At 36.7% G+C, this 23,231-nt stretch overlaps 1 protein-coding gene across 7 annotated transcripts in view; it reads left to right on the top strand.

Moving 5' to 3' along the window:
• CCPG1 (cell cycle progression 1) overlaps positions 1-23,231 on the top strand; it is a 40,968-nt gene that overhangs the window by 1,791 nt on the left and 15,946 nt on the right. For 4 of the 7 annotated variants that reach the window (XM_018054233.1, XM_018054232.1, XM_018054234.1 and 1 more), the window contains exons 2-6: positions 14,873-14,941; positions 17,468-17,588; positions 19,232-19,308; positions 20,299-20,503; positions 22,369-22,464. In XM_018054233.1, the coding sequence (XP_017909722.1) occupies positions 14,882-14,941; positions 17,468-17,588; positions 19,232-19,308; positions 20,299-20,503; positions 22,369-22,464 (559 nt within the window). In that variant the 5' untranslated portion in view covers positions 14,873-14,881. The remainder of the gene's footprint in view (positions 1-14,872; positions 14,942-17,467; positions 17,589-19,231; positions 19,309-20,298; positions 20,504-22,368; positions 22,465-23,231) is intronic. The other 3 variants (XM_018054238.1, XM_018054236.1, XM_018054237.1) reach the window with 1 other exon arrangement.

Below are 23,231 nucleotides of genomic sequence, written 5' to 3'. Positions count from 1 at the left end.
ATGTTGGACAGTAAAATCAAAGCAAAAGTCTTAACTTTTCTTCAGTTAAGGCAGTGCAGTCTTGATTATTCCTGTAACTCAAGGTGATAAAGCATGGGCGTGTTAATCTGAAAAGAACTGGATATAGCAAGGTTTTTCATTTATCATTTGCCAGTGGAAATAAAGAAGTTAAACATTATTATAAAGTAGGGGATGCTAAGCTTGTTTTCATTGAATCATTTTAAGCACTGTGTTTGATATGCCTGATATTTTGGATTATGTTTTTGTTTCAGTTTCTATTATGAGTATGTTGGATATGGATGGTAAGTTGCATGTTTGGGCCACATTCTGTTTTCTGTTCTAAAGAAAGGGCTGCATTGTTCTTTGAGAAGAATAGTCTGTGTATTTTTGCAGTTATCAGTCTTGAAAAATTGGGGTTTACCTCAATTCCAAGTGTTCATTTATTCTTAATAAAATATCCATTCTAAAGCTCCCCCCCCCCCTTTTTTTTAACTGAAGAAGTCATACTTTCTTTTCTTAGATTCTTTTCTTTGGAGCATTGTTTCTCTCCCCAAATTTCAGTTTCTTGTCAGTATTTTGTATTGATTTGTGTGTTTTGTGCCCTGTGTTAGTTCAATACCTTATTAAAAATTTGAGTTCCTTTACAGGGCATAAGAAACATTCATAATTGCTTAACTTATCTGATTTACTAACTGGTTCTAGATTATAATGTATTTTTATGCAGGTTAAATACTTTAAAAATTATGTGAGTTTGAACTGAGATCTTAGAAGTAGTCGTTTCTGACATGTAAAGAATATGGACACAGTGTAAGGCCTGTTAAGCCCAGAGTATTTTAAAACAGAAAATGCAGACTCATCTAACAATGTAGAACTAGTAGAGGCTGAATTGTTTTTGTTTTCATGTGTGGTTAAAGTGAGGAAGTTGCCATATTGTAAGTAATAACTTATATTTTCAAGAATCTTCTTTATGGGAGTTGTGCAGTTTTTGTTTTTTTATTATAAATTTTTTTAGTAGTTTTGAAAGGTTACTTTCCATTTATTATTACAAAATACTGACTGTATTCTCCGTGTTGTACAGCACATCCATGAGCCTATCTTATACCCAGTAGTCTATACCTCATTCCCTTACCCCAGTATTGCCCCCTCACTAGTTCTCTATATGTAAGTCTGTTTCTTTTCCTGTTAAATTCACTAGTTTGTTATGTTTTTTATATTCCACATATAAGTGATATCATACCATATTTATCTGACAATTCTGCAGTCTTAATTTAAAACAGTTAAAAAATATGACTTTGTTTCAAAGGTCATGTTTATTGTATCAGATGAACTTGAAAAAAAAACTTAGAGTTTTAAAGTGAAATTTAGCTCTATAATGGAAAGATTGCAACTAACTGATTTGATTTAGAGGATTTTTTTTTTAAGGGTATTTAATGTGTGGAAACCTGTGTAAGGGCTTTCTGAAGGAGGTATTAACAAGGAAGTATTAGTATTAGCAGGAAGTCAGAATCTAATTTTTCTTCAGTGTTTACCCATGAAGCACTTTACTAAAATCTTCTGGTTCATGTTGCCAGCATGATGAAATGTGAAAAAAGAATTGGATTAGGAGTCAGAATGTTTAATGATGTTGACAGTAATTCAATTTATGAATCTGTTGTTTCCAATTTTATGTTATAAATAATAGCCATTGCCACATTTCATGGCATATTCATGAAAATCAGATCTGATATAAAAATCATATTACTTGTGTCAGTGATCTACCAATGCAAAGTATTATTGGCTTTCATAAGTAACATTTATGTAAAGCATGTTATACATTTGAAATGTGATAACTTAATGTGATACACACTTTTGGCTGGGAAGTTTGATGGAAAAAAGTCAAAAGAGATCTTCATTTGACTTTTTGGTAGTGCTTTTTGCCTTTTACTAGGTTGAAGGAAACCTGGCCCCTTTCCTGACTGTGACTTTGCACTCTGCCGCATTAAAGGTCCTGAAATTGCAGTGTGCTTTTATGGTTAGACCTTTAATTTTGGTTTTGAATTATTTTAATTGCGCATCTAAAGTATAAGGAAGATCATCAGTATGACTTAACATTAGGAAGTGAATGCCGTTTTTAATGTTCTAAAACGGTACTGTAAGTTGATTTCATGAGTAGTAAGCCTACATTGAATGTCAAATCCCAGGTCCTCCCAGAGATGCATGACGTGTGTAAACATTTATCTCTGAGGGAGAGGAATAGTTTAGAGCTTGGACACCTCCTTCTGGGGATGCCAACCCTGTCTGAGATTAACATCAAGTTTGGTTGACATACAGAGCATTCAAGTAAACAAGTCTTTTAGAAACTTATAAATTAATTCTGAGGACTTTATGAGAACAAATATAAGTGAAAGTAACAGTGGGGTATACTTAATTGTCTATTATGTGCTTAAAAAAAATGGGAAACAATAAAAATATATAAAATCTCTTTGGGGACTTCTCTGGTAGCCCAGTGGTTAAGACTCGTACTTCCACTGAATGGGGCATGGGTTCCAGCCCTGGTCGGGAACTAAGATCCCACTTGCTGCTAGCATGGCCAAAAAAAAACCATGGCCAAAAAAAATAATCCCTTTGTTTCCCATCTTTCTGGCTTTTTTTTCCCAACAGAAAAGTAGAAGAGAGTTGTAAAAAAAATTATGACAAATTATCTTTTTGTGGAAAGTATGTTAAAAAATAATAGATACATGATTAATACATACATTTTAACAAGTAAAAACTTTTTTTTTTAATTGAGAGTAGAAGAAAACATCAAGCTATATAGTTTCACTTATTTATCTCTGAAAAGGGAAAAGGAGTCACCAGGGACTGAACAGTGTTCAAGTGAGGACAGTATGGAGCTAGTCAAGCTTTTAGATTTACTCTTGGCTCTTTTAGCGTTTTCCAAAGTTAAGATGTAACAATTCTGGAAAGTTAGGCTTCTTCTCAGAGTTGGAAAAACCTGGTGGAAAGGATATTTCCATATTAACAAGTATCGTAATTTCCTTCCAGCATTTTGAAATCATGTTGTTTACTACTTTATTTCAAACTTTTTGTCAAAGGTGTAGCTTCTTTTAGATGGAGGCAAAACGGGATACTTCTGTCTTCAAATATGGCAGTAGTTGCTTCTGTTTACCCATTTGAAGGATATTACATCATAAAAGGAAACTTGTGAAGAAATTGTATATTGACTCACTTCTTGCAGAATTTGTTTTGTAAATCAAAAAGTTAACCTACTCTATTATAACAGTATTGCTGCCTCTTTCTGGGGTGGATAAAGTGAAATTATTAATACTATTCCTATTGGAGACTTATCTCCAGATACCTGTCTTTAGCAACAGATTTCAGTGTTTAAATGAAATTCACTCCATTAAAACTAGGAAGCTTGTTTGCTATGGAGTGGTTATCTTTGAATCCACTTAAAAGATAAATGTTAACAAGAGGAAGGACAGCCATTGGACCCACATCTTGATCCCATAGTTTCTACACTGTGGACTCTTGAAAGCCCTGGGTTATGTTCTTTTTTCTCTAATACTAGTTTTCCACAATAAACTTCCGATACCTCAGATATAAGTATTTTAATATGATTCCCTTAAGTTCTTTAACTTGTCCTGAAAAGACTGGTCCTCCAGAAGATGATTAGATTTTGTTTCAGTTAATCATTTACTTAATATTGAGCTGATTTTTTTCATTTTAAAAAATGTTCCTTTTCCTGCTGGTTATGAAGGTAATAGCTTATTGAAATTTAGCAGACATATTGCATGTAATTTTTTTTTTAGATTTGAAATATACTATTTAGAATTTTAACTCATTTAATGCATATAAATTAGTATCAGTAGGGTTTATTTTTCTTTAACATATTAACCTGTTTAATCTTTGTTCATCATTTAGGTTTTAAAGTAATTTTGCTTCTCTGTATCTTTGCTAGTAATGTTGAACATTTTTCCTTATAAGCTATTTTAATGTCTTCTATAAATTGCTTACTCTTGTTCCTTGTTGAATTTTCTATTCAGCTTTAAACCTTTTTTCTTACTGACTTATTAGTGTATTTTAAATGTTTTAAAAACTCTGTTATATATATGTTACAAATATGCTTAGTATTTCATTCTTACTTATATGACTTTTAGCAAATAAGTTTATGATTTTTGTACAATGGAAAACTTCTATATGGTTTCTAGGTTTTGTGTAAAGCCTAGAAAAAGATTATCTTTACTCTAAGATTTTAAAACTTTTTGGTTTTGAGTCTTTTTTTTTTTCTTGTGTTTTTATCTTATTTGTTTAAATCTCTGGGCTGTATTTTTGCCAGGCGGTCCTAAGGTTTTATGAAGCTTTACATTAATAATGCTGAACTTGCACACAGCAAACTGGAGAAATGACATCAATCTGAAAGCCTTTTGCAACATCACATTTATGAAGTCTAATTGAGATTATATTTTCTGAGTGATGCAATTTGGCAAAAAAAAAAACCACACTACTACCTGATTTACCCCCCTTTGGGAGTCAGAAGAGAGAGAACAGTGAAATTTAATTTCTTTTTGAATTCAGAGGCGTTTTGTGTGAAAATGGCTCTTATCTCTTGTGTCTCTTTCATCCTCTGCTGCTGCTGCTAAGTCGCTTCAGTTGTGTCCGACTCTGTGCGACCCCACAGACTGTAGCCCACTAGGCTCCTCTGTCCCTGGGATTCTCCAGGCAGGAACACTGGAGTGGGTGGCCATTTCCTTCTCCAGTGCATGAAAGTGAAAAAGGGAAAGTGAAGTCGCTCAGTCGTGCCCGACTCTTAGTGACCCCACAGACTGCAGCCTACCAGGCTCCTCTGTCCATGGGATTTTCCAGGCAAGAGTACTGGAGTGGGGTGCCATTGCCTTCTCCGCTTTCATCCTTTACCTTTCACAAAAACCATAGAAAGCTTTTGTGCTGTTGTGAGCATCCAAAATGGCAGCCAGTACTTGAGTTCCATATGCAGGATTGCCTGTTGGATCTTTTTTCTCTTGCTGCTGTTTGGAAGCAACTTTAGTTTGGCCTGTACATGGTGAAAATATGCTGCAGGATTTATCTGCTATAACAGTTAAAATGCTATAAAAAAAACTCAGTCTATTTCAAATAGAGAGTTTACTTGACCATTCTAGCCAGTAAGCTTTGGAATCAGCTTTGCTAGGGTGTTCCTTTTTTTCCCCCCACAACACAAAGGCCAGGCACTCCTAGGTTAGGCTTATTTATTCTCGGAGTTTGGGGGCTGAAATAAGGTTGACATTGTATGTGGAAAAAAATATAAACTTCACCTTCACTTAAGATGAGACTATTTGGAAAAAAAGAAGCAACAGAGTGAAAGGTTCTCTCCCCTTTCCAATGAACAGAATTGAAGACTCCTTAATTCCCCAGAGAGATACAGTTCTTACCATTTACCTCCAGAGGTATTTGCCACAATACTTTTTAAAATGTGAATTTGTGCCAAATTACCATAAAGCATAGTGACAGTAACAGTTTTAGATGCTTTCTTAGACTGAAAATCTTGGGAATTTTTAAGCTTTTCTGTTTCAACCCCTTCATTGTGGTGCTCAGTGATTTCAGTGGCCTTACCACACTTTCGAAAATAGGAATAAAAAAGTTCATAATTGTGCTACATTTAACAGAGGCAAGCTTAAGGGTGGAGCTGGACTTGAAATTAGACCTGTAGTTACATTCCTATTTCTGATCCTTTAATTCCTGATCTGAGTAAACATGCTTATATGTCCTTTTCTGTAGATAAAATAGAGTATTAAGTGATTAAAGATGAGAGATTATTATGTTTGTATTGTATGACTTCTGACTAATAGCAGTTAAAATTTTTGAGCTATTATGAAGATATTAAAAATAAAATTAGAACTTCTTGTCAGAGCTTTGAACTTAATACTAATTAGTAAAGTAACTCATGGATAAAAGTAATTGAAGCTGACATTAGGCAAGTTACGCTCAGAAGTATAGAAGTTACTCTAATAAATAAACGCTGTACATTCAGGGAAGGGAGAGATTAGTGTGTCAGAAACACGAAGGAAAACTTCATGGAGGGGAGGACTAAGCCTTAAAGATAGAAGAAAGAAAGAAGGAAGGCATTCAGGAAGTATGACTTGAGTAGGTGGAGACATGGAGGATTGCTACAGTTCCTCCTCTGCATGTAGCAAGTAGATGACTTTGATCAGATGAGATAGTTCTGGAGGAGAGAGCTCATCAACTGCAGTAATGGCTAGAGCCAGATAATGGAACATTTGGATGTCACCCTAAGGAGTTTGACTTTATAGTACAGAAGTCTTATTCTCAAGGTCATGGAGAGAGTTTCTGCAAGGCAAGTTAAAAAAAAAAATCTTAGCACTTGGGATAAGTATTATATGTAACCTGCAGTCAATTTCATCATTGCCTATATTTAAGTGTTTTAGGGTGGTTGTGTGTGTTTAGGGAAGGACCAAGGAAACAGTTGAAAAATGGCACTGTAGAAAGTGATGAGAGTACCATAGTCATTTAAACAGCATTGTTTTGGTGCTGGAATATAGATCATTAGAACAGACCTGTAACTGATTCATAAATGTATGGGACTGCATGTGACAAAGAATGGCTTTTTAAATCATAGAATTATGGACTATTTAATAGTTGAGATTATTTCTAGACTCACACTTAAAGGAAAAAAATCCAAATTCATAGTTTAAATAACTAAATGTAGAAGCTAAAATCTGATAAAATATTAGAAAATACAGGAGAATAATTTACAATTTTGTGAGTGAGAAAGACTTTCTGAAGCAAGGTGTAAAATATGAAATATAAAAGGTTATAAACAAAGACCCTATTCTCCATCCTCAGCATTTTACTACCTAAAATTTAAAAACATATATGTGATGGAAGCTATTATTTATTTGTTTTTGGCTGTGCCGGGTCTTGGTTTTTGCATGGACTTGGTCTAGTTGCTGCAAGCAGGGCTTACACTGGAGTTGGGGTGTCTGGGCTTCTCATTGTAGTGGCTTCTCTTGTTACTGAGCATGGGCTCTCAGGCTCGTGGGCTTCAGTAGTTGTGGCTCCCAGGCTCTAGAGGCAGTGGTGCATGGGCTGAGTTGCTCCTCGGCATGTGGGATCTTCGTGAACCAGGGATCAAATCTGTGTCCTCTGCATTAGCAGGCAGATTCTTTACCACTGGGCCACCAAGGAAGCCCTGAAGACACTTTTTTAAATTGAAGCATTCTAAGAAAAAAAGTTAGTAGCAAATGAACTCATTAATGATCCAGTTTTATTTTTTTGCTCATGACATGATCAGAAGTTAAAGATGGTTGTTACCTTTTGGTGAGGTTGTGGAGAAATAGGTGCTTTTGTATGTTGGTGAAAGGCCTTCTCTAACAACTTTATTCAAAGTTCTGATCCTGCCCTACCCCCTACTCTGCTTTGTTTCCCCCCATTTACTTTATTTTTCTCCACAGTACTTTCCACCAGCTGACTTACTGTATCTTATCTTGTTTATTTTTGTATCTTGTTTATTTCTGTAGGGTTGTTATTGGACAAAAAGGATGTTTAAATGGTTTTTATTAGTTGGGATCTTGGGTCCTCTTTCCTTTATCCAGCAAGGTCTGGTTTAAAGCAGGCGTTTTCATATCCTTTTGGGGAGGTGAAAGTTCCAGAACCTTTGAAAAGCAGGATAGAAATAGGTTCCTGAAAGCTGTCTAGATTAACTGTCTCATCTTTGATCACATTTACAGTGCAGCAGCACTTTTGGGACCTTTGCTCACAGCCCATTGGTTGGCTTACATTGGAATTGTAGACGTGTGGGGAGAATAATGCCCCCATTCTTCTCCATAGTATATAATTCTAGAAGATACAGTAATGGAAATGGTACCTTTTTCATAGTAAAATGTAGCTACTCAGGAATGATGAGGGGCACCATCATATCAGGTAATATTCGCTCCAGTTGTACTTTATTAGGTGAAATTAATATTGTTGCTGTTATTAGTTTTGACAGCTGCCACCTCAAGTTGTTTTAAAATTATGTCTTTAGTCTGTATCTCTCCTCTGGATTCAGTCCCCAGCGGCCTACTTGATGTTTCAACTTGGATGTGATAATAGTTGTCTCAAATTTAGGATGTTCCCAACCAATTTACCAGGTTTTATTTCATCACTTGCTGCTTTTTCCTGTCTCAATGGCCATTTTGTTCTCGTATTTACTTAGGACAGGAGTCATCCTCATACCTTATATTCAGTACATCAGGAAGCCCAGTTAGCTAATCCTTCAAAATACATGGATAATTTGTCCGCTTCTCACTATCTTTGCTACCAGTCTGGTCCAAACCAGCATCATCTCACCTGGATTACTGTTGTTGCTTTGCAGATGGTCTTCCTGCTCTGCCTTTTCTCCCTCTCAGTTCTGTCCTCTTAGGGCAGCCAGGGTGATCTTCCTATTCCTTTCCTCAAAATTCTTTTGTGACTTTTAATTTCACTCAGGTTAAAGTGAACAGTCTTAGGATTTCTAAGGTCATGCATCGTTCATCTCCCACTCCTTATCTCTCGGTAGTCATCTCTTCCCACTTTCCTGCTTGGCCACTCCTCTCGAATCACACAGGCCTCCTTGCTGTTTCTCAGAGATATGGGCTTGGTTCCAACCTTGTACCTTCTGTTAATTTTGTCTGAAACACTCTTCTTGCAGTTAACTGCACAGCAATTCACTAACTCATTGAAATCTTTGCGCAAATATATCTTCTCAAGGAAGCTTTCCCTGATTATCCTTTCTGAAATTAAGCCTCTCCAGCCAAGCATTTCTGTTTTCTTTTCCCATGCTTTCTCTGTAGTAGGAGATACACCATCAAACACACTGCATATATCCTATCAGTTTATGTTGTTTATTGGATGACTCCAGTGTGAAAGATGAAATGCATAGGAAAATTGAGATGAGTTTAATTCGGACTATTGCAGTAGGGAGAAAGTTCATTAATGAGGAGTATCTCATAAAACCAAGGAATTTTATGGAGGCAAGTGAAATAAGGGGCTCAGGGTGGGTGGAAGTCTAACCTGGGGTTTTTTGAGGGCAGGTTGGTCCTTTGCAAGTTAGCTGTTTGCCAGAACACAAAACAGGATGGGAACATTTCTCAACGTTACTTGCTTTCCTGGAACACAAGGCTCAGATAAAGATTTACTAATAGAATTTAAGCTCTAGGAAGGCAAGACTCTTATTTGCTTTATACATTGATATATTTTCAGTATCTCACATGTGTTAATAACTGAATAAATATTGAATGAGCAGATGGATAAAGGAATGAATTTAAAATGGTACCAACTGCAGGCCCATCTGCTGGAGAGTGTGATTATACTAGTGTAATATAATCCTTCTACTTTAAGAAGCTTCGTAAAGGAGATGTGAGAATTTGTGTAATAAATGTGCATCCTAATATGACTAGTATGTGCTGTATTCTATATTGAAACCACTTGTAATGCTTAGTGTCAAATTCTCTTCCATAGAGTTCTACAAATCTTTCATGCTGTGAAGAAAATTTCTTATGAAGTGAAAGTCACTTTCAGTAATTTGTTCTGGAGGCTCTTATTATAAAGGAGTTTGGAGACTTTTGTCTTGAAGGCAGTGGAGACCAGTTTTAACTGATTGACTGATTAAGTGATCAGATTTATGTTGTAAGATAAACATAGTAGAGGCAGCCTTGGGAAGGAGTAACCAAAGAGGAATTTGAAACTGTAAGCAGAGATCTGTTAGAGAATTGTCACTGTAATTGAAGTGAGAAATGATGAAGTTGGATTAGGAAGTGCATAAGGATTTAGACTTGGGTCAAGGCAGAGTTTTAGTTGTTTCATATGTCCTGTGCTTAGAAGCTCAGTTGTGTCTGACTCTTTGCGACCCCGTGGACTGTAGCCCGCCAGGCTCCTCTGTCCATGGGGATTCTGCAGGCAAGAATACTGGAGTGGGTTGCCATGCCCTCCTTCAGGGGATCTTCCCGACCCAGGACTCAAGCTCAGGTCTCCCTCACTGCAGGTGGCTTCTTTGCTGTCTGAACCACCCAGGAAGCCCATTTCAAGTGTAGTTATCCTTAAATCTAGGATTTTTGACCTGACGTTTGGTGGGTTTTGCTTATAATATTATTTTTGGTTAATGCTCTTTTCTGAGATAGAAACAGGAAGAGCAGCAGGAAGATGATCTTAGTCTTGCAGATGCTGAGAAACCTACAAATAATCATCCAAAAAGCACTGGGAAAATCTGTAGCTGGAGACTGGGATAAGAACCTACCCTGAGGAATAAAAGGAAGCCTGAGTCTGGAACTTCCCTGGTGGCTCAGACAGTAAAAGCATCTGCCTACAATGCGGGAGACCCAGGTTTGACGGAGGAGCCTGGTAGGCTACAGTCCATGGGGTTGCAAAAAGTCGGACATGACTGAGCGACTTCACTTTCACTTGAGTCTGGAAAAGGGCTTCAAGTTTATCATCTTCATAAAGTATACCCTTAGGTTTATAACTTTAAGTTATTATTAGTAAGCCCCTTGAAGTGGAACAGGGGATGGGGTCAGGAAATGGTTCACAAAGTGATGCCTTAGCTGAGATAGAAGAGTGGGCACTGGAGTTTAGGTGGAAGTTAGGGGGTGAGGAACTGAGATCAGAATATGCAGAGTGCCTGAGTTAAGAGAAAGCTAAGTTTTATAGGTTACTTGAAAAAGTTAAGGGAAAAAAGAAGGAATGAAGAGGGGATAAGGTGCTAGAGACAAAACACTCGATGTTGAAGGCCTGTGAGCATTATCTTTAAGACTATGAAAATCTTAACATTTTTAAGGAATGACGAAATACCGTTTTAAGCAGATAACTCTGTAGTGACGAGGTTCAAATGCAGTGGCAGTGTGTGCAAAAAGATGCACAACTTGAGAGTTGCAAGTTAAGTTTTACTTGGGACAAAATGAGGACTGGAAACTGAGAGACAGCACCTCAGATAGCTTTGAGAGACTGCTCCAAAGAGGTAGTCGGGGAAGGTTGATATGTAAGATTTTGGTGAAGGGGAGATCAGTGCAATCGAGCCCTTACTTTACTATTTAAAGACCTATTCCACCAGATTCCCTGGAGCACGGAGTGCCTCACTCCATCCTGAATGGCCTCGGGGTGTTTAATCTTAATAGCTAGACAGCACAGGGTTCAGTCTCCACAAAGGCAGATGGCAAACTCCGTTCAGTCGCTGGCGGGCGCTCTTGGCAAGTGCCAGTTTGTAGTTGATAGAGGCTTTAAGAGTCAATGTGTCTAGAATGGGGCTTAGACATTTACTTTCTAAAATTTTACTTTTAGTGCATGCAAATTTTGGAAAACATCTGAATTAAGAGGGTTCTTTAATAGGGCTGTGATTTTTGCTTCTCCAGCCTCTTGGAGTTATGGCCAGTAGGGAATCTTTTTTCCCTCATTTGGGCTAGATGTCAAGCTTGTTCTTTCTCCAGGGCAAGTAAACAGAATTAAACAGGGATCTAATTAAAGTGGGCTCCTAGATTTGAGAAATTTAAATATGATAAAAAGTGTCAGGTTAGCAATGTATGTAACTTTCTTTTGAAATCTTGTCTTTATCTCCAGAGCAATTAGAATTATTGATTGGTAAACTCACTCTCTGGGGACTATCTGTTTAAATGAACTGTTTAAATGGAAATTACCTAGATAAGGGTAAGAGTGACATACACAGTAAATATCCCTGACAGGAAAGCCTGGTGGGCTGCAGAGTCCAACACGACTGAGTGACAGAACTGACTGACTGATAAGGTCTGGTGTTCCTGAAGTTTTAGAAGGTTGCCTGTGTGCAAGTCAAGATACGCACTGGGAAATGTTGGGGGGTGAGATGGAACAGCAGTGAGAATATGGGCTACAGTGCTCTGCTTAGTTGTTCAGTCGTCTCCAACTCTTTGCAAGTCCATGGACTGTAGCCTGCCAGTCACCTCTGTCCATGAGGATTCTCCAGGTGAGGATATTGGAGTGGATTGCCATGCCCTCCTCCAGGGGATCTTCCCAACCCAGGGATTGAACCCAGGTCTCCCATGTTAATAGGCAGATTCTTTACTGTTTGAGCCACCAGGGAAGCCCAAGAATACTGGAGTGGGTAGCCTATCCCTTCTCCAGGGCATCTTCCCAACCCAGGAATCCAACCGGGGTCTCTTGCATTGCAGGCGGATTCTTTACCAGCTGAGCTTCCAGGGAAGCTGCTCAGTTCAGTTCCGTTGCTTAGTCGTGTCTGACTCTTTGCAACCCCGTGAACTGCACCACGTCAGTCTTGCCTGTCCAGTAGCAACTTCCGGAGCCTACTCAAACTCATGTCCATCACGTCATTGATGACATCCAACCATCTCATCCTCTGTCGTCCCCTTCTCCTCCTACCTTCAATCTTTCCCAGCATCAGGGTCTTTTCCAATGAGTTGGTTCTTCGCATCAGGTGGCCAAAGTATTGGAGTTTCAGCTTCAGCATCAGTCCTTCCAGTGAATGTTCAGGACTGATTTCCTTTAGGATGCACTGGTTGGATCTCCTTGCAGTCCAAGGGACTCTCAAGAGTCTTCTCCAACACCACAGTTCAGAAGCACTCAGCTTTCTTTATAATCCAGCTCTCACATCCATACTGGACTACTGGAAAAACCATAGCTACTAGAGGAGGTTCAGAAGTGGGGATTGGCAAAGGGAAGAGGGGCTTTCACATGGTGAAGAATGAATGCCTTTTTAGGCTTCAGCCAATTTTCTTAATCTCAAAGCCCTACCTACTTGTTCTGTGTAGAATGGTTTTTCCAAATAGTCAGTTAAACTAAAATATCCTATATGTTCTCCCTTTTGTATCTGGTTATTCACTTCTTTAAAAATCTTTCAACTTTGTCTTCTCAAATCTCTAACTCCTCCTCATCTTCTTTACCCTTTCCCGCTTTGTGAATACTGGTTAAATTTAGGTGCTCATCTTCTTGATGGAATATTGCATTGGTTCTTTGTATCCCACAGGTCATTTTTTTTCTGCCTTTGTTTCCGTAGTGCTTTCCTCATTATCTCTTCGGAAATTTTTCTGTGTCATTTTGTTGTTGTTGTTAATGAGGAACTAGACCTTAATTTTTTGGTGATATCTCTCAATTTAAAAATTTTTGCTATTCAGTTAAAAAACATGCCGTCTAGCATGACTGAAGCGACTTAGCAGCAGCAGCAGCATGTCTAAAAACCTTAGAACCTCATTTATAAAGCCTGCTTTGACCATTCTTTCTTCCTGATAAGTTAACTACTCAGTCTTTGTGCAGTCTCATATGTTAACCTGTAACTTTTAAGCTGTTATAAAACAATTCACATACAAACAGTAACATCATAAAGTTTGTTTTAAACTTGTGAAAACTGGTTCAATGAGAAATTGGGCTTTATGTAGTCACTCTAATAAGAAATGCTGAAATAAAATTACTAAAATGTAAAATTGGTTAATAGCCTACAGGGATTTAGACTGAGCCTTTGGGGGACAGTATTTTCTACTAGACAGAAAACATGTATTTCACTGTAATAGTTTTTTTGTTTGTTTATTTTACAGTGTTACCTTTAAATTTAGAAACTGCCTAGGCCCTAATTAGTTGTAAATCAAACAATCAGTTTACTTCAGGTAAACTTACTGTAAAACATTCTGTCTAGTGTGATATTAAAAGTCACACAATTATCTTTATGTTTTACTCTAGATTTTGAATAATTTGTCTGAAAACATACTTATTTTGTAGTATTAGTGGCCAGCCACCTCTCCATATCTTCTATTTTTAAAATATTAATTTATAAGAGTTTTCAGAATCACTGATGTAATGGTTCAGGTCTATATTTTTTGCCCTGTTCTCATTTGTGCCTTAGTTTTATGTTATCTACACTAGAGTTCCGTTGAAACACTAACCATCAACTTGGATATAATGGATTCCCGGGATATGTGTAGTAACAGAAACATTTATCAGATATGTGTAGAAATAGCACTTTAATGAGCTTAGTTTTGAATTTTAAGTAGGAGTTTAGATAGCAAGGGAAGAATAAACCAGGTAAAGTGACCAGTATGTTCTGATTTAGGACTTGAGTCTGTCTAGTCCTGGCAAGACAAGGAAATCCTCCTGAGCCAAAATAGTTAGATGGTCATATTGTGGAATGAAGGGGCAAGCTGGATCTGAAAGAAAATGCAGATTCTGTCAGGCAGAGAAACAAAGGTGAGGAAGAACAATCTGAGTGTGAGGAAGTCAACTTTGAGAGAATGATGAATGGGGAACAGTCAGCTGGAGTAAAAGCCTATGTTATTGCCAATTTCCACAACTCTGATCCATTGCTGGTCTTTTTCTTCTCGTGTTTTAATCTAACAGAAGCATTACCAACATGGTTATTTTCTTAAAAACCATTTGATCATCTTCCTTCCCTGCTTGAAAATATGAACTGCTTCATGATTGACGAACACAGTAGACTTCATTTTGCTTGGCCTTTTAACTCTTGGAGTTTCCCTATGTGGTTTCCTCAGCCGTGATTTTCACAGTGTACAGTTCATTGAAAACATAGACTTTTACTCCAGCTGACTGTCCCCTAGAATGATGAATTCATCATTCTCTCAACAGTTGACTTCCTCACAGTCCAATTTTTCTTCCTCAGGTTTGTTTCTCTGCCTGACCGAATCCTACATTTTCTTTCAGATCCAGCTTGCCTCGTCATTCCACAGTACGACCATCTGACTGTTTTGGCTCAGGGGGATCTAAGTTTGGTTGATTTGTTCATATTGATATGCACACTTGTCCTGTCTGGTGAATCTGCGGGTGGGTTATCTCAGTTTCACCTAGGAGGTAGTAAACCAGTCACATACTGTGTTGCCTACAGAATTTTTTAGATTGTTTTCAATCTAAACATATCAATATGTTTTTGTATTTGTAGACCCGAAAAATGTCTGAGAACTCCAGTGACAGTGATTCATCTTGTGGTTGGACTGTCATCAATCATGAGGTTTGTATTTAATATTTTTTATACGGCAGCTTGTAGTATTATAGTGTTAATAATGATATAAACTGGGTTCTTTGAGGGCCATTAGTTTTTTACATTTAAGCATAAGATTCCACTGATCTGTAGCTTGGACATTTTCCCTCCTACATTACACTCACTGCTGAAAACCCTTCATGAGGCAGCATCTTAATGTACATTGGTTTTCTCAACTTAGAGACAGTAGGCAGATACTTATTGAGGGCCTATTGGTCAGGCCTTGTGCTTTACTTAACGTTCTCATATAATTTTAAGCAACCCTCTGTGGCATAGATTTTCATTCTCATTTCATAGTTGAGAAAACCAAAGCTTAGAGAGATTTAGTAATTTGGCCAAGATTATATAGCTAGAAAACATCAGCAAGTGCATTTAAACAGGCCAGAAAGGAGCATGAAGAACACGTGTTCCACCTGTGATGTGTTATGTTACATTATTATCATTGCAGAACTTCACAGGAAAAAAGACTATGACGAGAACTCTTGTCACAAAATGAATTTTATTGCAGAAGTATGACTGAAGCGACTTAGCAGCAGCAGCAGCAGCATGATGTTATATGACAGTATATAGTAAATATTAATTTATTCTCTCACATTGGTAATATATGTTAATTACAGAAAAAAATCATAAAATAGTGATAAATAGAAGCAAAAGGATAAAAATTATCTATACCTATATAATGTGTTAATGGATTTATCTATAGTTTTCATGTTTTTTTCCAGCCTCTTAGGCTTCACTTATTTTCCTGCATCAATAAAAATTTTAAATGGTATTTTTTTTACAATTGCCCTGATAATTTAATGTTTAGACAATTGGTTAGTCATGTCTTTTAGACAACAACATTAACCAGACTTTCTGCAAGAAAGTTTTAACATTCCTCAATGGCAAACCCACTCCAGTACTCTCGCCTGGAAAATCCCATGGGCGGAGGGGCCTGGTGGGCTGCAGTCCATGGAGTCGCTAGGAGTCAGACACTACTGAGCGACTTCACTTTCACTTTTCACTTTCATACATTGGAGAGGGAAATGGCAACCCACTCCAGTATTCTTGCCTGGAGAATCCCAGGGATGGAGGAGCCTGGTGGGCTGCCGTCTATGGGGTCGCACAGAGTCGGACACGACTGAAGTGACTTAGCAGCAGCAGCAGCTGTACTAGTTAAAACTGAGCGGTTTCTTTTGTTTCTACTTCTTTTATTTTTTTAAATAAATGACTTTTCTATTTTTAATGTGTTTCTCCAAAGCTTAGATCAACTCTCATAGCAACAATTACTCCTTCAAGGATAATTAAGTGTAGGAGCAAGGCAGTTGTGGAAATCTTCAGTGTGATGTAAGAGAGCAAACCTCTCTGGCATGTAGCCAAGTGTGCCATTTGGGTGTTCTGTAGTAGAGACACCTTGTCACAGAGTTGATTATATTTGTACCTTTATCTCTCTTCCCTCCATATCTTGTTATCAGGTTCTGCTCTTTCTTGCTAATGTCTCTTACGTGTATTTCCTTTTTTTTTTTTTTTTTACCATTGCTACCTTTCTGGCCGAGGCCAGGACTGGTCTCCCCAGTGACTAAGAATTCAACCCAAACCTTGTGTCTTTTACTACTGTTCTTCTGTCACTTCAGCAAGCCCAAAGTCTTACATTCAGAATACTCTTTAGGATTCAACTCAAACTCACTCCTTTAAAATGAAGTCTCTTAGTTATGTTGAGTTACATGTTTCAGGAGAACTCAGACCTTTTGATTTCATGAACAGTAAACTATAGGGTTGAGGGAGGGATCTGGAGAGAGACTGAGTCGTTTCTGGATAACTTATTTTGCTAATTAAGATGAGAAAAAAAATCTGTTAAGATCCACTTTTATTAAAGCAAAGACAATCTGACATCAAAGTAAAAACCTTGGAAGAATAAAGAACAGTCTACTTATACAGAGAATGTTTACCCTATTAGTGTAATGGTGGTGGTTTAGTCGCTAAGTCATGTCTTGCGACTGTATGGACTATAGTTATAACCATATTAATCTAATAGATTAATTTTAATGCTTGCCCTTAAAATTTTTTAGTCAGATGTTGTAGTAAGTAGTTATTAATATTTACTTGTGGCTGTTCTCTGAATAGGCTTTAAATCTGAATTTTAGATTTCAGTTTTTTATACTCTGTGACACCTAGCAAAATGCTTTGGCTAAAGTAGTTCCATAAATGTTGAGTAGAAGCAAATTAATAGAAATAGCTAAATGTAGAAATCCTCTGGGATTCAGATTGACTTGGGCTTATAGTGCAGTTAGAGTGTTTGACTTCTGGATTGACTCCTTTCAGAGGCTAAACCTGTGGCTCCTTTCTGCTGTTTCCCTGCTGTAGGTTTTATGGACTAAATTGAACAAAAGCAATAGATACTGTTCCCTTTGGAGTATAGCAGCATCTGGGACTTTGAATAATGGAAGCATCTACAGGTATTCAAATCTAGCTTTGGGTAGCTGATAGACAATGCACTGATTATCACTTTTTCTCTAGGGGTCTGATATAGAGATGGTGAATTCTGAACATGGTGCAGCTAGTGACAGCTGTGAGCCCTCTCCAGAATGTGCATCTTTATCACAGGAGAAGCTGCAAGAATTGCAGTTAGAACAGGGAGGTAAGTTTAAAGAAGTCTCATTTTTTTGTTTTTCTTGATAGGATATGTGAACAACATGAACCTTGCCTTCTTTCTAGGTGGGCAGCCTTTCAGGCTGGTCTAAACCAGCAGATCACTGAAAGACTAGAATTTTAGTGTGATGTGGTGGGCAGGCCTAAAGAACCCAGTAGCACCAACCTGCCCAGGGGCCTTATTTGTAGCTATAGTGGGATACTGCTAGTGTAATCGGTAACTAAATATTATTAATCTTGATTAAGGCTGTTGATGCACAATTATTTATTCATCAGAAGGGGTTTACTCAACTCTTCTATAGTTACCACACTTCAGAGTACCTTTGGTTATAGGTAGTGAATGATGTTTAACTACTGTATTGCATTGATGTTATTTATTCTTCTATGGGATTTGATGCCCACATTAATTATATAAAAAACCCAAATAATTAATGCATCTTCATATTTAAATTACTTCTTAAATTTTTTTTTAAAATTGCATTAAAATGTAAACAGGACATTTCTCCTTCAGGAGAATAAAGTGGATATATTAAGGCCAGAAATATAAAAGATTTATGCCTGTTAATCTTGTTTTCAGCCCATGTGTTGATTGCTCTTCTCATTTGAGCAGTGATTTTCATCTTTCATGGGTCAGATTTTGAGAATCTGAACGCTATGCATGGTCTCTTCAAAGAAATGCATATCTTTAGATATGTGTTACAAACTTTTTTTTTCTTACTTCCTCAGGGGTCCTTGGACCCAAGACCAACTTTGTTGAGGAGTCTTATCTCCAAATTAATATTCTGTTGGGGCTATATTATATGCACAAACAGTGGTGTCTTTTTTTGTTGTTCTTTTGTTATTTTGGAGGAATTAGATAATGAAAAATACACATTTATGATAGAAAATCAAAGGATGACCAAAAATTCAAAGCCGTCTATAATTCTTTTGATACTGGAGATAATGTTATACCAACAATGCATGTGCTTTGCTATGCATAAAACCTGGTGCTTATTATGTACTGTTTTCATTTTTAGCTTGTATTAAAATTTTACAGCCTTTTTCATAAAAAATATGACATTATAAACTAATTTTATATTTTTTTCTTATAAGTTTCTTATAAAATATATCTGTTATGATGACATTATTTGTTTTCTGTATTTGAGTCATTGCTTTTCATGGTCCATTTTTTATTATAAAGAATTTGTAATTTGAAGCCATAGTTTTGATCCTTGTGTTACCAGGCATTGATAGTCATTAGAATAGTGGTACATTTAGGAGCTTTGAATAAACTAAGAATTTAGGAAATGGGCTCTCACTGATCTGAGAATGAGTTTTCCGTATTAACAGGTTTTTATAAACACCTTGGCTTAAGTACTTTGGAATTGTAAAGTAGAGATTGTTTATTTAGAGTTTATAGTTTTTGTAAATTTTTAAATGAGTTCAGTTCACTAAAATTATCTCAACAATTTCTGGTAGTTATATTTGAAATGCAGAGATCTTTTTAACAACAATAGAGTGATTGTTATAATTGTATGTAGCTTTTCATTACATCCACTTAAAAAATGAGGAATAGATTTTATTTACCCATATTATATGCAGACTATAAAAAGTTGATGAAATATAATTAAATTGACCTTTGCTTTATGTTAGAGAGCAGCCAAAATGGCACAGTGTTACTGGGAGGAGCTACTTACCCTGCTTTGGAGGAAATGAAGTCAGCACTTGAGGTAACCTTGTGTTTTACTCTGGATATTTGATAAACAGTAATTCTTAGAGAATACTAATTAAAGCTGCCATTTCTGTTTGTGCATTTTGTTCCTATAAATAGCTTTTGTTGAAAAATTTGGGTTTGCAGGTTGGTCAGTTTTAAAGTTAAAGTTAGCTTCTGTTTTAATGCCTAATTAAGTGAACTATCTTTTAATTTAGAAAAGTGATTTCTTGATAGTGTTAAAGATTTATTCTTTTAACATCTAACATTTTCTTTGGAAATATATTGCATTCTTGAATTATATTGAGAAATTAAGGGTTCATATGTAAAATAAAAGTTAATTTTCAAACTTGAGAACAAACTAAATCTTGCCCTTTGACATTTTACTTGACTTCCATGTACCTGTGGCTGATTCTTGTTGATGTTCGACAGGAAACCACAGAATCCTGTAAAGCAGTTATCCTTCAATTAAAAAAATAAAGGGGCAAAAATACCCACACTCTTAAGTGCAGTTGTGTATTAAATATAATACTGTATTGATCAAATGTAATAAAGTAACAGTTATTGCTCAAAAAAACTAAATAGCTGGATGATCTTTACATGTTATAGCTGTTGAAGTTTATTAGAAAATTTAATCAATCTTTTATGGATTTCCTGACCATGTAAATAAACCCATATTTATTTATTACAACCCAAATAAACCCATAGTACTGGTGAGAAATGAATCCTCTCCTTTTTGTGGAGTTTGTGTTTGAAAGATGGATTTGTTTCTCAACTCCTGCAGGAATGAATGGTGGGTAAGCAGTTTGATTTAATTCTGAGAGAAAGTTGCTGTCAGGTTTGATGGTGTTTTCAGACTGAAAGATGAGTCTACTCTTGAGTAATCCTTTCCTATTGAGCAAGACTTATTTTAAACGCAATCATCGTGCTGCTTAAGTATACTTAAGAAATGTAAGGGCCATACATATTTGTTGAATATGTCTCTAAAATTATGGTTCTAATTCTAAAGGGAGAGGAAGAAAAGTTACGTGATGACAATCTCTATTTTGGAACTGTCAGTGATGATTCTGATATTGTTACACTTGAGCCACCTAAGTTAGAAGACATTGGAAATCAAGAAGAAGCAATAATTATTAAAGAAGCAGAGAGTCCAGAAGACTTTAACATGGGCTCTTCCTCTAGCAGCCAGTATACATTTTGTCAGCCAGAAACGGGTAAGAACTACATAGCGAATACACAGTGGAAGCTTAGGACTCCTGTGATCACATTGTATATAATGGCTGGTTTTCTGACCCTAAGTATCAAAGTTATGAATATATTTGGGTAAAATGCAAGAAAATTTTTTATAAAAATCTACCTTGTTATCTAGTGTTTTCCTAGACCCAGGGCCTAGAGCACAGTAGTCCAATAAATACCATCTTTTATCATTAAAAAAAGGAAAAAAGATAGTTTTAAGAGATTCGTTAATGTCTCAAACACTCCAAAATGCACTGGACAATTTTAAGGTCTTTAGGAGTGGGAGATTGAACCATTATACCTAAAAAGCAGGAGAATATTAAGATCTTGAGTTACAGTGGTACAAAATTGCCTTCCAGATCCATTTACTCCGTCACTCAACAATCATTTTGTGTGTGCTACCATGTGCCAAACAGGATTTAAGGAACTGGCAAAACAGGAGTATCCTAAAGCCCCCAAACTGGGATCTTTAACTTTAGACTGAGTTATGAAAATGTAGCTATTATAAGTCACATTCTTAATGCAGTTAATGCCTGTTGTTCAGACAGAATCATTTGGAGGTGAAATGTGAGTTACTGAGCTAATTTCTTCTGTAATTCTTTGGGTTAGTTTTAGGAACATATGTAACATCTTCTGGGGTAATATAAATATTTAAATACAAAGTTATAGAAAATAAGAGAAAGAAATCTATATTTAACCAAAGGTTATTAACCCCCAGTTATAATTTAGGGTGGATTATGGGAGAGACACCTGGGACATTGCTAGTGTTAATAAGAATTTCCTGCTGCTGCTACTGCTAAGTCGCTTCAGTCGTGTCCGACCCTGTGCGACCCCATAGACGGCAGCCCACCAGGCTCCCCCGTCCCTGGGATTCTCCAGGCAAGAACACTGGAGTGGGTTGCCATTTCCTTCTCCAGTGCATGAAAGTGAAAAGTCAAAGTGAAGTCGCTCAGTTGTGTCTGCCTCTTAGCAACCCCATGGACTGCAGCCTACCAGGCTCCTCCATCCATGGGATTTTCTAGGGAAGAGTACTGGAGTGGGCTGCCATTGCCTTCTCCTAATTTGGTGCAAAAACAAGAACGTGTAGTATTTATTTCAGATCATTTTCTTCGATTTTACCAGTCTTTGTTTCATTTGCCAGAATCAGACTGTGGGAATTCTGTTATTCCTATTTAAGCTAATAAAATTAAAGTAGGCTTAAACCAGATGCTGATTTAATTTGAGAATATTTGTGGGCCAGATGTGTAGTCAGATTGAAGCCAGGAGCATTGTGGAGAAGTTCAAGTAGACATTTTAAGAAATGATGCTTTTTTAGATGTATTTTTATCCATTGTTCTCTTTCCCAGGGAATTATTTCAGTAAAAGAAATGCTAAGAAATAATTTCAAATAACATTTTGGACTGTGTTGAAAATAAGTCTATATACATCAGTTGTTAAGAATTTTTGTTCTCTTCCCTTAGCAGATATTTTTCTTGGTTGGTAAAATTTTCTGCTATCTGTTGCTTAGTTTTGTTTGTTTTTTCCCTTTCCCTGTCTTCTCCATCTCTATAGAATTTCAACTTCTTTTTTTTTCTTCTTATAAATTAGATTCTTGTGGCAGTAATCTTTTCGTTGGTGTAAGAACATTTCCCAGTCCCTCCATATGACCCTCTCCTCCCCCAAGGAAGCAGAGTTGGTAGTTGTATAAAAGTTTGTGTTGTATGTGTTTTTTAAAAAGTCATGATTATTAGATTTTGATGGAGCACATGATCATGTTAAAATGAGTATTTTTCAATTCTCTTTTTCCTTTTTATTCTTGTAATAAAGCTTTATACATCTTTTTTTCCCTGTTTATTCACAAAAGAAAGATGGTGGGAGAAGCTGTGGAAGATTCCTGAATGCATAAGGGGATGGGATGATCAGCTGAAACACCACGTTCCTAGCCAACTCACTTTCCAAGGTGGTGTGACTAAATCTGATCAGCTTTTCTAGAGCTGAGTGTTCCTAGTCACATTTACTATTTACTTAGTGCTTTAAAGATATCTATTGTAATCTGTGATACTCTGAACAGGTGTTCAAAATTGATCTTGTAATAAAGCTGGCTAAGCTTTTTGCATGCCTTTGCATTGCTTGCATCTTGGACTGTGGGCCAAATTATGCTTTAAAAGTTTGAAAATCAAAGTATCTCAGCTCTCATGTGTATGGGTTAAAAAAGATGGAAGCATTAGATAAGAATGTGAATTTTTTCATTTGGGCCAGCCTGATCTGTTTACTTAGAATGCATAATGAAGGCAATAAGTTAATGTAGAATTGAAAATTTAAGAAATTTATAAATGGTTTGTTTTTATATTTACCCATCTTAATTATGTTGGAAAGTCTGAATTAAGTACTTCAGCCATGATCATGAATGCCTATATATTATGTGATGCTTGTTTAAGTCTTCCTTTCTTTTCTCTTTGTCCAAGAAATGTAAGCTCACAGCTGAGGCGATGACATCTTGGAAAAACTAGTGATCAAGAATAACCAGATAAACATGATGGGCATAAGGGTTTTGACCCAAAGATCTCTCAGTGACATCTCTATCATTAACTATTAGGAATATTCATTCATTCAATAGTGCCTTCTGTCTTTGTGTTTATTGTTGTTAAGTGTGAGAGTCAACCGAATTCTCTATGATCCAACTTTTAAAAGTATTGTCTAACCTAAGTCAGCAGCTTTGCTGTGGCG

The sequence above is a fragment of the Capra hircus genome, chromosome 10 (genome assembly GCF_001704415.2).
Source record: "Capra hircus breed San Clemente chromosome 10, ASM170441v1, whole genome shotgun sequence".
Lineage (NCBI taxonomy): Eukaryota > Metazoa > Chordata > Mammalia > Artiodactyla > Bovidae > Capra > Capra hircus.
Note: the sequence above shows the minus strand (reverse complement) of the source record. Positions and strands in the feature narration are given on the sequence as shown.